General features: G+C 42.8%; 1 protein-coding gene across 1 annotated transcript in view; it reads right to left on the reverse strand.

The window, feature by feature from the left end:
• Positions 1-14,167, reverse strand: part of FCHO2 (FCH and mu domain containing endocytic adaptor 2) — a 187,504-nt gene that overhangs the window by 57,414 nt on the left and 115,923 nt on the right. The window contains exons 9-11 of the mRNA XM_040421467.1: positions 13,850-13,894; positions 8,356-8,428; positions 6,927-6,951 (exon numbers count right to left, since the gene is read on the reverse strand). Of these exons, the coding sequence (XP_040277401.1) occupies positions 6,927-6,951; positions 8,356-8,428; positions 13,850-13,894 (143 nt within the window). The remainder of the gene's footprint in view (positions 1-6,926; positions 6,952-8,355; positions 8,429-13,849; positions 13,895-14,167) is intronic.

Below are 14,167 nucleotides of genomic sequence, written 5' to 3' on the forward strand. Positions count from 1 at the left end.
CATTTTTAATTAATAGACATGGAGTCAAATGAAATAAATGTAAATTATATGAAGAAGAATGATAGGTTACTGGTGCGTGCTGCAGATAAGGGGGGCATGGTCGTCGTTCTGGATTCTGCACTCTATAGGAAGTTCAATCTGGAGCTTTTGGGTGACACTTCTACGTATCGGAAATTACCCCTATGTACCAACTATGTTACAACAAACACCTTTACATCATACAAAACCAATATCACCTTTATAATGTCATCTTATATTAATTGCAACACTAAGTATGTTGTGTATCTCTTGCTGCACTTCCTGTAAATTGCAGTACGTGGGATGCACTAATACTTTAAAAACAAGGATCCGTAAACATTTATCCGATGCGAATAATGAGAATGCACTGAACGCCTCTGCAGTTTCCAGACACTTCTGTGAGGTCCACAGGGGGGATTCTTTTTTCACCTTCTGTAGAATTAAAAGGGTTTTTAAACCATACAGAGGGGGCGATCATAAGAAAAAGGGAAACTAACAGGTTTAAATAGGAGATAGGATGTTATATACCACTAACATCAGGGATTTTATATATATATATCTCAATCAATCTATTACTTTACTGCAAGAGCACCTCGAGTGTGTCTGAACAGTGCTCTATATGCTTGCTTTAAAGATTTACTGAAGTGTATTCCATCCACAGGTGGTTGTTATCCTGAGGCTGATTCAACATTAGGTTGCATCCCATCTGTTAGGCTACATGCACACGAAAGTTGTTTGTTTTCGTGTCCGTTCCGTATTTTTTTTGCGGATAGGATGTAGACCCATTCATTTCAGTATGTCCGTTCCGTTGCCCCGCGAATCAAAATAGTGCATGTCCTATTTTTTTCTAGTTTGCGGACAAGGATAGGCATTATTACAATGGATCCTCAAAAGAAAAACGGATGCCATACGGAACGTCATCCGTTTTTTTTTGTGGACTGCAAAACATACGGTCGTGTGCATGTAGCCTTAATGAAACGTTTTCCTGATAGGTGGATCCATTTTCTAAACGTGTATTTTAACTTTTGTATGTTAATTAGCATACCATTCTTTTGACAAAGGGCCTGGGTGTCCGAAACGCGTCAAGATGATGTTTTTTATTGCTTGAGTGTTTACTTTTTTCTACAAATAAAGTGACCAGTTTGGAATACGGCGGTGCTGTTTTTTTCTCAATCTTGCATATTAAAGCATGCTTCTGCAGGTTGAAAATTTGCAAGGCAAGGGCTAAAGTGCACAAGAACAAGACATGATATAAGACAGGAGTCAGTGTCGTAAGCTGTAATATGTCATGAAGTTTAGCAATGTCTCCATTATACTATACCTGTCATTTAAGGTGACTTTTCAGAATAAGCAGATATGTGTGTGGACATGAGGAATGTGGAATGAGGAACTTTATCTGGCCTTTATATGACTTGGATCCTGCACTAAATGGTTGTCTCCTCTGCGGGCTCTAAGTTTCTGTTGTCCCTGATCTAGTAGGTGTAGACTAGGTCTGATAATGTCTTCCACTGACTGCACAAGCAGAAAACAGGAGATTCTACTCCCTAACTCTCTCTCCCAAGCAGTTAGAAGCAGCAATAGTACCATACAGGACATTATAGGATTATAGAAGTACATTAGAAGTACTGAACAACACAGATTTGAATATAGCACTTGGGGTGAGATAGAGGACTTATTAGAGGCTACTTTCACTGTGACATGGAGATCCAGCCGGCAGAGAATGCCAGGAATCGGCCGGACACACAGCTCAGAACGCAGCAGTTTGTTTCTGGACGATTCTCTACATTCTTGGCGGGATCGCCACCGGGCCCCATTATACTTAACAGGGCTGGCGGGCATTCTGGTTGGATCTGGAGAATTCCGGCAGGCTCTGCTGGAACAGCCTGCCGGGATGCATGCCGCAGGTGTGACACGGTGTAATTTCTACTACAAATGTATGAATAGACAAGTGGATGTTTCCAGTGTCCAATGAGTACTGACAATAGCCGACTGTAGGGACACACCCATTTAACAAGGGGAATGGAAACGCCCAGGTGTCTATTTATTCATACATTTGTAGAAATAGTAGGTGAACAGCAAAATGAAGGGTTAGGGCCTTTTTACAACAGTTTGGTTGACAGGGCCAAGCCTGATGAGGTTTTCACTGCCTGGCCCTGTCACAGTGGAGAGGGTGCGGCAGTTGCAGAGAGAGCAGAGCCTCTAGGTGTAATGGTAACGCCCCCATTGCTCCTAGAGGCTCATTTGCATATAGTAAAACATTTTTCTCAGCAATGCGGAGACATATGAACATGGGACCAACACAGATGTCTTCAGCTGCCAAGCGCACATGTAACAGGTCAGCCAGCTTCATAGGTACAAATCTGCTGACAAATGCCCTTTGAGTTAAAACTAGGAGTGGATTCTATCTAACACTTTCTCTCCTTTTATGATCCGCTCCTGATTTTGGCTTCAGAAACTCCATCAGGAAACCTGGACATGCAGCCGTACCCTTAGGCCTGGGCTGAACTGCGACTTTTTGCAGCGCAACTAATTGATTTTAACTATTTAACTACAGCTGCAGTCCACAATACTGCATACAACTGAATGCATTCATGTGGGCGGTGGCTGTAGTTCAAGTTCAATAGTTAAAGGAGTTGTGTCACTTCAGCAAATAGCATTCATCATGTAGAGAAAGTTAACGGATGAATTTTTTCATCACATTTCCTTGGTTATGCAATCCAACAGCAGTGGTCATGATTGCACACTACAGTAAAAAGCTCTAGCCTTTGTGCAGTCCCGGCCACCATAGAGGTCGGTGCTTTTTCCTATAGTGTGCAAGCACCACCACCGCTGTTGGATTGCAGGGTGGTCATAACCAAGGAAACGAGCAGTGCATAATGTGATGGAAAAATGAATCCAGCCAGCAAAGGAAGCAATATGGATAATAAAAATACATTAGGAAGTGCCTTGTATTATCTTCCTCTACATAATAAATGCCATTTGCTGAAGTGAGACATCCCCCTTTAAAATTAATCAGCCGCACTACAAAAAGTCGCAGTGTAGCCTTAGCCTTACACACAGAATGCTATCAGTCACGGAAAATAGCTGAATGGGCTGTCGTGAGCTCAGGAAGAGCCGAGATATGTTCATGAAATTACAAGCTTTATTAAACATTTGCTTATAAAATTATATATCCATCTGCTCAGCTCCTCCTGCTCTATAACAATATGCCAGCATTTCAGGGTGACAGTCTCAAAAACGGGCGCAACTGTTAAACGCTGATAAGTCTGCCCCGCGTAAAGCAAGAAGCAATACATTTTAAATAATTCAAGATAATACAAGAAACAAAATACAACTAGATAACAGAATGAATCATAATTTAGAATACGGGCGGGTTTAGGCCCCTTTCACACGGGCGAGAAAATAATAGCATTCTTAATACAGAATGCATAGTAAAATAGGGCTGGAGGGGTTAAAAAAAAAAATATATATTATATATATATATATATATATATATATATATATATATATATATATATATATATATATATATTTTAACTCACCTTAATCCACTTGTTCGAGCAGCCGACATCTCTTCCGTCTTCTTTCTTCAGGACCTGGGTAAAGGACCTGTGGTGACGTCACTGCGCTCATCACATGGTCCATGACATGACCCATCACCATGGTGATGGATCATGTGAATGACCATGTGATGAGCGTAGTGACATCATCAAAGGTCCTTTTCCTCACAGATGAAGACAGAAGAGATGCCGGCTGCGCGAACAAGTGGATTAAGGCGAGTTAAAATATAAAAAAAAAATATATTTTAACCCCTACAGCGCTATTTTACTATGCATTCTGTATTCAGAATGCTATTATTTTCCCTTATAACCATGTTATAAGGGAAAATAATACAATCTACACAACCTTGAACCCAAATCTGAACTTCTGTGAAGAAGTTCGGGTCTGGGTACCACAGTCTGTATTTTATCACGCGCGTGCAAAACACATTGCACCCGCGCGATGATAACTGAACAACGGAACGCAATCGCAGTCAAAACTGACTGCAATTGCGTACATACTTGCGCGGGTTTGCCGCAATGCACCGGGACGCCTCCGGACACGCTCGTGTGAAAGAGGCCTTGCACTGGGACATGTTCTAGTCAATTGTCGGGAAGGAAGCGTTCCTGACAGTTGGCTGCTCGCTCAGTGAAGGTGACCGCGCATTTACATGCAGCGATCTGCTTCACAGTATGAGGACGAGGGATTGCTATTGTGATCGCTCATCCCCCTACAGAATCATTGTTTCTGGGCAGCAGATCACTGTTTAGACAGCATGGTCTGCTGCCCAGAAATGATGATTGGTGTTGCCTGCGCGAACGACAGGATCACCCGATGAACGAATGTTTAGTTCGTTCATCGGGTGATCGGCAGCACATTTAGATGGGCAGGTTTCAGAAACGATTGTTTGCATGAATGGTTGTTCCCGATAATCTGTCGATAATTGGGCAGTCTAACTCCACCTTTAGACATGATGATGATGATGATCCTGGTTCTAATCCTAGCATAAAGGCTTCACAATAACATAGCATTACTGTATACACCAGGAAATAAAAGCACACTGTAAACCCTGCTCTGAATAGGACTGCTTATCTCGTCATCATAAAAACTAAGCCTGTGAACTCTGTGCTTTATTCCATAAAAGTTTCATAGCCAGTAAAGACACAAACACAATTGTACTTCAGGACCACACCTGAATACCATGACCAAGCAGTCTTTCCTTCTCAAGGCCACTGCAGGCGTCCTCTGGTTGTAAGAAATCTAATACAATGCTGATATGGATGAAACTAGCTGGATGCTGGACACTTATAATGAATCTAATTATCCGGCACAGGACAGTCCAATGCTGCTGGTCCTGAGATTTATCACTCTACAAAGCTCTATGACATTACTACCACAGCTCTGCTACATGCAAACGGAACCTTTCCTCTGGTAGAGAACATTACACTTCCAGAGTTCAAGGCAGCCAGTAACATAGCAGGGCATCTGAATGTAGTACGAGTCTACACCGCTACGATTTATGTCCACATTTCATCACATATGAAATTTTCATCCTCTTACATATAGAACTGCCTCCCTATCACTTCATGTAAATGATACAGACACAGATAGTACTGCCTCCCTGAAAAGGATATTGGTACAGATTGTACTACCTCCCTATCTCTAATCCATAAATGACAAACACACAAATAGTACTGCCTCCCTGTATGTGATACAGGTACAGCTAGTATTGCCTCCCCATCACTTCATGTAAATGATACAAACACAGATAGTACTGCCTCCCTCTCTTTAACCTGTAAATGGCAAACACAAATAGTACTGCCTCCCAGTATATGATATTGGTACAGATAGTACTGCCTCCCTATCTCTAACCTGTAAATGGCAAACACAAATAGTACTGCCTCCCTGTATGTGAGCTTGTACAAGCCAAACTACAGCCACCATCGCTAGGCAGTACTGTTTCAGGGTTCGTGACCCTCACCTGCACACAGCAGGGTATTGGCCAGCTCTTGTCAAAGTGTTTCACCAGGACTAAATATCAGATTGGTGGGGGGTTTGACTCTTGGCACCTGTCCACTGGTTGACATGGTTACTGTTCCCATTCAGCTGAATGTGAGCAGCACTGCAGTAACAGCCCCATCCACTACACAGTGGGCAGAGTCCTGTGGTCCTGGTGCCTGATTCCGAGCTGGAGCTTCTGCAAACAGCTGATCAGTTGGTTGCTGGGAGACAGACCGATATCGATGGGTCATCATAGGTCTTCAATACTTCAGTCACAGAGAACACCCCAAAAAGAGACAGCATTAGCCCCTCCCCCGAGCTGTGCTGAAAGAATCTCATTCAGTCAGCATCTCTGTACTGATGAGCAGCAAAAACCCTGAAACACAGATTGAACGCTGGTTTGGCTGATATGAGCATATGTCTGATGCCTGCATACTTTTTCCTATGGACCACTGCCCAAAATAAGTCCCCATACACTACTGTCTTCTGTAAGAACCAGTAATCTTTCTTCCCATGCACAGCCTTCAGTTTAAAGTTTTTTTTTTTACACAAATAAGTGTTTTTATATCAACTGAAAGAATTATGGGGGTGCAAGTGCTGGTAGGCCTTATTCACATGACATTTTCCGGCCAATAGCAGTCTATTGTTGTACTGACACGTCCTATTTTGCAGCACCCATACAAGTCAAGGTGGACGTTTTTATTTGGCATTTTTTCAGAAAGGCATCCGTGAAAATTAGACTGTTTTTCCATTTTTGAAGTTTTTCTTCACTGTTGTGTAAGCCTAAGGGTCCATTCACACGTCAGTGTGTGTTTTGCGGATCCACAAAACACGGACACCGGCAATGTGCGTTCCGCATTGTGCGGACCCCACATCGCCGGCACTTAATAGAAAATGCCTAATCTTGTCCGCAATTGAGGACAAGAATAGGAAATGTTCTATTTTTTTTTTTGGGAATGGAAGTGCGGGTCCGCATTTCAGAATCCGGACAGCATAGAAGATAATGGGTCCGCAATTCCGTTCCGCAAAATGCGGAACAGAATTGCGGACGTGTGAATGGACCCTAAACAGAAGTTTTCCTTTGTTTTTCTAGGAGCTTTACAATAAATCAAACAAATAAAAGCAATAGAATTAAAGTGAAATATGAGCCAGGATGCCAAGTTAACTCTTTGAACTAGCATTAGTCTGGGGCGCCTGCATTAGTAATGAACAAACATCTTACAGAACTACAGAAATTGCATGATGTTCGGAAAGGAGGTCAAAGTCTGGCCTCTAGTGGATAAGGTAGATCTTCAATGAATGTTCATGTAGAACAGAAGTATTTACATAAAAAACACTAAGTATCAATTAGAAAAAAGGTGACTTACAATTGAATCAGCATCAGCATTCTCCCTGTAGACAAGAGAACACACGGGTTATTACAGAATCTGGGGGCCTGATGGCTGCAGGATGCATGACCATTTCTCCCCAGCACCTACACCTACCACACACCAGTGTGCCGCTCTGCACCGGGCACAAAGCAGGCTGGAGAATAAAGGGGACCCACATTGGAGAAAACTGTCGGGATGAAATGTCGTTTGGCTGACAGCCACCTGTCCCGATCCTCCCATACAGTACTAGTAAAGTGGATGAGATTTAAAGAAATATCATCCACATACGGAGAGATAAATCCATAGCATAAATTAACCTGCGGTGCAGATCTGAAATCTGCAACATGTCAATTTTTGCTGCAGTTCTCCGCCACGGATTTCATCCTTTGCAGCCATATCTGCAGTGGATTTTCCACTGCAATTTATATCCTGTGTGGACTTGGCCTAAAGGCCGTAGCCACCTTGAAAAAAACACGGCAAATTTTTTTTTTTTTTTTACTTTTTAGCAACAAGCGTCAGCCAAAAAAAATGCAATAATTTCAGTCTGCACTCTTCATTCATTCATACTCAGAACATATGCAGTTTGCTCCTAGTTTTCATTCAACTCCCAGTAATACACGTTGGATGTCAGGTCTGTGTGTCCAAGACCGTGCCGTCTTCCTACATATATAAGCACTGCTTCATCCATATACTGTTTCCCCCTTCTGCAGCCCATGAGAGATCTTTGCTCCCTTGTGCTGACAGAAACTGGTGAAGAGTATGTGATGCCCCCTCCACTGTCTGCTAGAGATCCTCTTCTCTCTCTGTATACTCAAACGCAGCCTGTATGACCCCCCATGCACACTACAGTATCTGCGTTCCTCTCTATCGATACCGAACACCTTGTGTGATCTGTCTTCCTTTTATGCTCCCTGCTGAACACTCTGATATGCTGTTTGTATTCTTCTCCCACCCGTTATATCTAACAAGAAAAAGAGGGAAGGGGGAGCAGAGCGCACCAACACAGCCATAGATCGATGTCCGAAACTACAGCCCAGCCAGCTATGTGAAGGAGAATCTCAGACTCTACAACAGCAAACTGGTAGGACATTTTGTAATGAAGACTTGTGAATTTTGCATTTAGACAGCGAATATACAAAAAGAAAAATTTAAAACACAGCACTTTATCAAGGTGCAGATTACATCTTCCCAATCTGCCATCCTACAATGTCCAGGATGAGATGACCCAAACTGGGGATGACCACTGAATAGAACTGAAGCAGCAAGAGGAGCTACAGGTAGGTGATAAATACTGCTATAGAGAGTTTAACAAAAAAAAAATCTGAAACGGGGAGAGTAAGATCATATTTGAGTGAAGCAGCCATTTTTTCTACAGTTGACTTACAAAATATGCTCAAGTAATAAGACCAACCAGGTGAATACTTACACAGACTCGGCATCTTCCTTCTTCCTCATCTTAGTTGGAAGACCAAAAGTCTTTCTCTTCTTCTGCTTTACCCCTGAAACTTAAAATAGTGGCTTTAGGTATTGTAATTAAAAGAGGACATACACAAATGGACAAAATTGTTGGTACCTTTCTGTTAACCTCTTCCCATCACACTAACGCCGATCGGCGTCAGTGCGGCGGCTCCCTCAGGTCACACTAACGCAGATCGGCGTCCTCTCGTGAGACCAGAGATTTGCTGTGAACGCGCGTGCTGATCGGAAGTTATACTACAGCCTGGTTTTGTTAACAGCGTCTGATATACCTGCTCCTCTGGTGGTCCCTTTTGCTTGGATCGACCAGAGGACACAGGCAGCTCTGTAAGTAGCACCAATCACCCCCCCCGTGTCACTTATTAACCCCTTATTAACCCCTGATCACCCCATATAGACTCCCTGATCGCCCCCCTGTCATTGATCACCCCCCTGTAAGGCTCCATTCAGACGTCCGTATGTGTTTTGCGGATCCGCAAAACACGGACACCAGCAATTACCAGCAATGTGCTTTCCGCATTTTGCGGATCCGCACATTGCCAGAACTATATAGAAAATGCCTTTTCTGGTCCGCAATTGTGGACAAAAATAGGACATGTTCTATATTTTTGCGGAACGAAGTGCGGACCCGGAAGTGCAGATCCGCAATTCCGGATCCGAGCGGGACAAAGTCTGTCCCCATACAAATGAATGGGTCCGCAATTCCGTTCCGCAAAAACACAGTAAAATCGCTGCGGCGCTATAAAGATCACTTTTGAGGGGCATGGCGAGTTTATAGAAGATTTTTTTTTTGCCACAAGTTAGCGGAAATATTTTTTATTTTTTTTTGTTTTTTCTTACAACTTGTGACAAAAAATAAAATCTTACATGAACTCACCATATACCTCACGGAATCCAAATGCGTAAAAATGCCCTGTGAAATCCTAAAAGTACTCATTGGAATTTGGGCCCCTTTGCGCATCTTGGCTGCAAAAAAGTGTCACACATGTGGTATCGCCGTACTCAGGAGAAGTAGGGCAATGTGTTTTGGGGTGTATTTTTATATATACCCATGCTGGGTGAGAGAAATATATCTGTAAATAGCCAACTTTGTATAAAAATTTTAAAAAGTTGTCATTTACAGTGATATACCCATACTGTGTGGGAGAAATATGTAAAAATACACCCCAAAACACATTGCCCAACTTCTCCTGAGTACGGCGATACCACGTGTGACACTTTTTTGCAGTCTAGGTGCGCAAAGGGCCCCAAGTGACCCCATTTTGAAAAGAAGACACCCCAAGGTATTACGTGAGGGGTATGGCGAGTTCATAGAAGTTTTTTTTTTGGCACAAGTTAGCGGAAAAAGATTTATTTATTTATTTTCTTACAAAGTCTCATATTCCACTAACTTGTGACAAAAAGTAAAATTTTACATGAACTCGCCATGTCCCTCACGGAATACCTTGGGGTGTCTTCTTTCCAAAATGGGGCCACTTGTGGGGTATTTATACTGCCCTGGCATTTTAGGGGCCCTAAAGCGTGAGAAGAAGTCTGGAATCCAAATATCTAAAAATGCCCTCCTAAAAGGTACTCGTTGGACTTTCGGCCCCTTTGCGCATTTCTCTCACCCAGTATGGGTATATGTAAAAATAGGAGACGTAGGGCAATGTGTTTTGGGGTGTATTTTCTACATATACCCATACTGGGTGAGAGAAATATCTCTCTAAATTGACAACTTTGTATAATTTTTTTTTAAAAGTTGTCATTTACAGAGATATTTCTCTCACCCAGCATGGGTATATGTAAAAATACACCCCAAAACACATTGCCCTACTTCTCCTGAGTACGGCGATACCACGTGTGACACTTTTTTGCAGCCTAGGTGCGTAAAGGGGCCGCAAGTCTAACGAGTACCTTTAGGCTTTACAGGGTTGCTCACAATTTAGCCCCGCCCAAAATGACAGAACAGTAAACACACCCCACAATTTTTTTTTTCCAGAAGTTAGCAGAAATGGAAACTATTTTTTTTTCTCAGAAAGTGTAATTTTCCGCTAACTTGTGAAGAAAAATTGAATCATACATGAACTCACCATGCCCCTCCGCGAATACTTTGGGGTGTCTTCTTTCTAAGGCTACTTTCACACTTGCGTTCGGGGTTCCGCTTGTGAGTTCCGTTTGAAGGCTCTCACAAGCGGCCCCGAACGGATCCGTACAGCCCCAATGCATTCTGAGTGGATGCAGATCCGCTCAGAATGCATCAGTTTGGCCTCCGTTCCGCTCAGCAGGTGGACACCCAAACGCAGCTTGCAGCGTTTTCGTGTCCGCCTGGCCGCGCGGAGCCAAACGGATCCGTCCAGACTTACAATGCAAGTCAATGGGGACGGATCCGTTTGAAGTTCACACAATATGGTGCAATTGCAAACGGATCAGTCCCCCATTGACTTTCAATGTAAAGTCAGGAGTCCCTATTAATATACCATCAGATCGGAGTTTTCTCCAATCCGATGGTATATTTTAACTTGAAGCGTCCCCATCACCATGGAAACGCCTCTATGTTAGAATATACCATCGGATTTGAGTTAGATCGTGAAACTCAGATCCGACAGTATATTCTAACACAGAGGCGTTCCCATGGTGATGGGGACGCTTCAAGTTAGAATATACTAAAAGAACTGTGTACATGACTGCCCCCTGCTCCCCCCCCCCTATATTTAACTCATTGGTTGCCAGTGCGGCTGGCCCCCCTTCCCCCCCCCCTGTTTTTAACTCATTGGTGGCCAGTGCGGCCGGCCCCCCCTCCCCCCCCTGTTTTTAACTCATTGGTGGCCAGTGCGGCCGGCCCCCCCTGTTTTTAACTCATTGGTGGCCAGTGCGGCCGCCCCCCCCCCCCTCCCCCCCTAATTAAAATGACCGACCCCTTATCATTGGTGGCAGCGGAGAGTTCCGATCGGAGTTCCAGTTTAATCGATGGGACTCCGATCGGTAACCATGGCAACCAGGACGCTACTGCATTCCTGGCTGCCATGGTTACTTAGCAATTTTAGAAGCATTATACTTACCAGTAGGAGGAGCGCCGGGCCGGTCACAGACATCGCAGGTAAGTGAAAGGTCTGTGCGGCGTATTGCTTATAGCACAGACCTTTCACTTACCAGTAGGAGGAGCGCCCGGTCGGTCATAGACATCGCAGGTAAGTATAATGCTTCTAAAATTGCTAAGTAACCATGGCAGCCAGGAATGCGGTAGCGTCCTGGTTGCCATGGTTACCGATCGGAGTCCCAGCGATTAAACTGGGACTCCGATCGGAACTCTCCGCTGCCACCAATGATGGGAAGGGGGGGTCGGTCATTTTAATTAGGGGGGGGAGGTGGGGCCGGCCGCACTGGCCACCAATGAGTTAAATATAGGGGGGGGTCTGGCAGCAGGGGGCAGTCATGTACACTGTTCTTTTAGTATATTCTAACTTGAAGCGTCCCCATCACCATGGGAACACCTCTGTGTTAGAATATACTGTTGGATCTGAATTTTCACGAAGTGAAAAATCAGATCTGGTTATGCAGACGGATACGTTCTGAACGGATGCAAGCGTTTGCATTATAGGAGCGGATCCGTCTGTACAGACACCAGACGGATCCGCTCCTAACGCAAGTGTGAAAGTAGCCTAAAATGGGGTCATTTGGGGGGTATTTATACTATCCTGGCATTCTAGCACCTCAAGAAACATGACAGGTGCTCAGAAAGTCAGAGCTGCTTCAAAATGCGGAAATTCACATTTTTGTACCATAGTTTGTAAACGCTATAACTTTTTATTATACACTTATTAGATTTTTTTTAATCAAAGACATGTAGCACAATAAATGCTGACACAAACTTGTATAGAAATTTTATTATATTTGAACAATTTAACCAGAGTTAAAAATACACTTTTTTTTTTAGAAAATTGCAGCCTATTTTGATTAATATCGGAAAAACGAAAAATGTCAGCAGCAATCAAATACCACCAAAAGAAAGCTGTATTTGTGAGAAGAAAAGGAGGTCAAATTCATTTGGGTGCCAAGTTGCATGACCGAGCAATAAACCGTTAAAAATGTGAAGTGCCGATTTGTAAAAAAAGGGCCTGGTCACTAGGGGGGTATAAACCTGTGGTCCTTAAGTGGTTAAAGAAAGAAAAATGGTCAGTGAGATAACTTAAAACTGACAAAAGTCATAATAAAAATGTACTGAAAATCAGCTAATGAAAATCAGACATTGCTTTTGAATTGTGGTTCAACTGAATAATTTATAAAACAAACTAATGAAACTGGCCTGGACAAAAATGATGGTACCCCTAAAAAAGACAGAAAATTATTTCACCATAGGGACATGTTAAACTAAGGTGTGTCCTGTAATTAGCATCATAGGGGTCTTCAAACTTGTAATCAGTCAGTCTGCCTATTTAAAGGGTGAAGAGTAGTCACTGTGCTGTTTGGTGTTATGGGGTGTACCACACTGAACATGGACCAAAGAAAGCTAAGGAGAGAGCTGTCTCAGGAGATTAGAACAAAATATAGATATAGAAAAACATGCTAAAGATAAGACAATCTCCAAACACCTTGATGTTCCTCTTACTACAGCTGCACATAATATTCCGAAGTTTAATGTCTACAGGACTGTGGCCAGCCTCCCTGCACATGGCCGCAAGAGGAAAATTGATGACAAATTGAAGAGACTGATAATACGAATGGTAACCAAAGAGCCCAGAACAACTTCCAAAGAGATTAGATGTGAACTTCAAGGTCAAGGTACGTCAGTGTCAGATCACACCATCCGCTGCCGTCTTAGCCAAAGTGAACTTGATGGAAGACGACAGATGAGGAAACCATTGTTGAAAGCAAATCATAAAAAGGTTTTGGGGCTACTTTGCTGTATTTGGCACAGGGTGTCTTGAAAGCTTAGTCTCAGTCGCTGGTCACAGGTCCTCCAATGACCCAAAACACACAGCTACAAAAACATCCAAGAACAGCTAAGAGCAATGCACTGAACTATTCTGAAGTGGCCTTCTATGAGCCCTGATCTAAATCCTATTGAACATCTGTGGAAGGAGCTGAAACATGCAGCCTGGAGAAGGCATCCTTCAAACCTGTGACCGCTGGAGCAGTTTGCTCACAAGGAGTGGGCCAAAATACCTGTGGACAGGTGCACAAGTCTCATTGAGAATTACAGAAATCATTTGATTGCCTCAAAAGGTTGTGCAAAAAATATTTTGTTAAGAGTAGCATTATTTTTGTACAGGCCAGTTTCATTAGTTTGTTCTAGAAATTATTCTGTTGAATCACAATATCAAAGCAATGTCTAATTTCCATTTGTTGACTGTCAGTACATTTTATTACTTTTGTCAATTTCAAGTTATTTCAGTGACCACTGTGGGTCTTTCTTTCTTCATGTGTGTATTCCAGCTGTGTCAATGCTTTATAGTAGAACTCACCTTCCACAGCAACAGCAGCGTTGCACTCCTCAAATTCAATGGGACCTACACAAAAAATACAAAATTCTTCTAATAAATCAAGTTTCTGTACAGCCAATATATATCTATATTAAAAGATCAAAAATGTTCAAATCAGAATTCCAAGTAAAACGACATCAATTTGCATGTAACAACCCCATTCTTTTATCACTATCCTCGGATGTCCTGCCTAACAGCCCTGATATTTCGTTGCAAGTACTGCACATTATTCTGAGATGCATGGGAGATGCAGCTAAGCTACATGAGATGTGGGACGTTTTATCATTAAAATATTTTCAT

The sequence above is a fragment of the Bufo bufo genome, chromosome 2, assembly GCF_905171765.1.
Source record: "Bufo bufo chromosome 2, aBufBuf1.1, whole genome shotgun sequence".
NCBI lineage: Eukaryota > Metazoa > Chordata > Amphibia > Anura > Bufonidae > Bufo > Bufo bufo.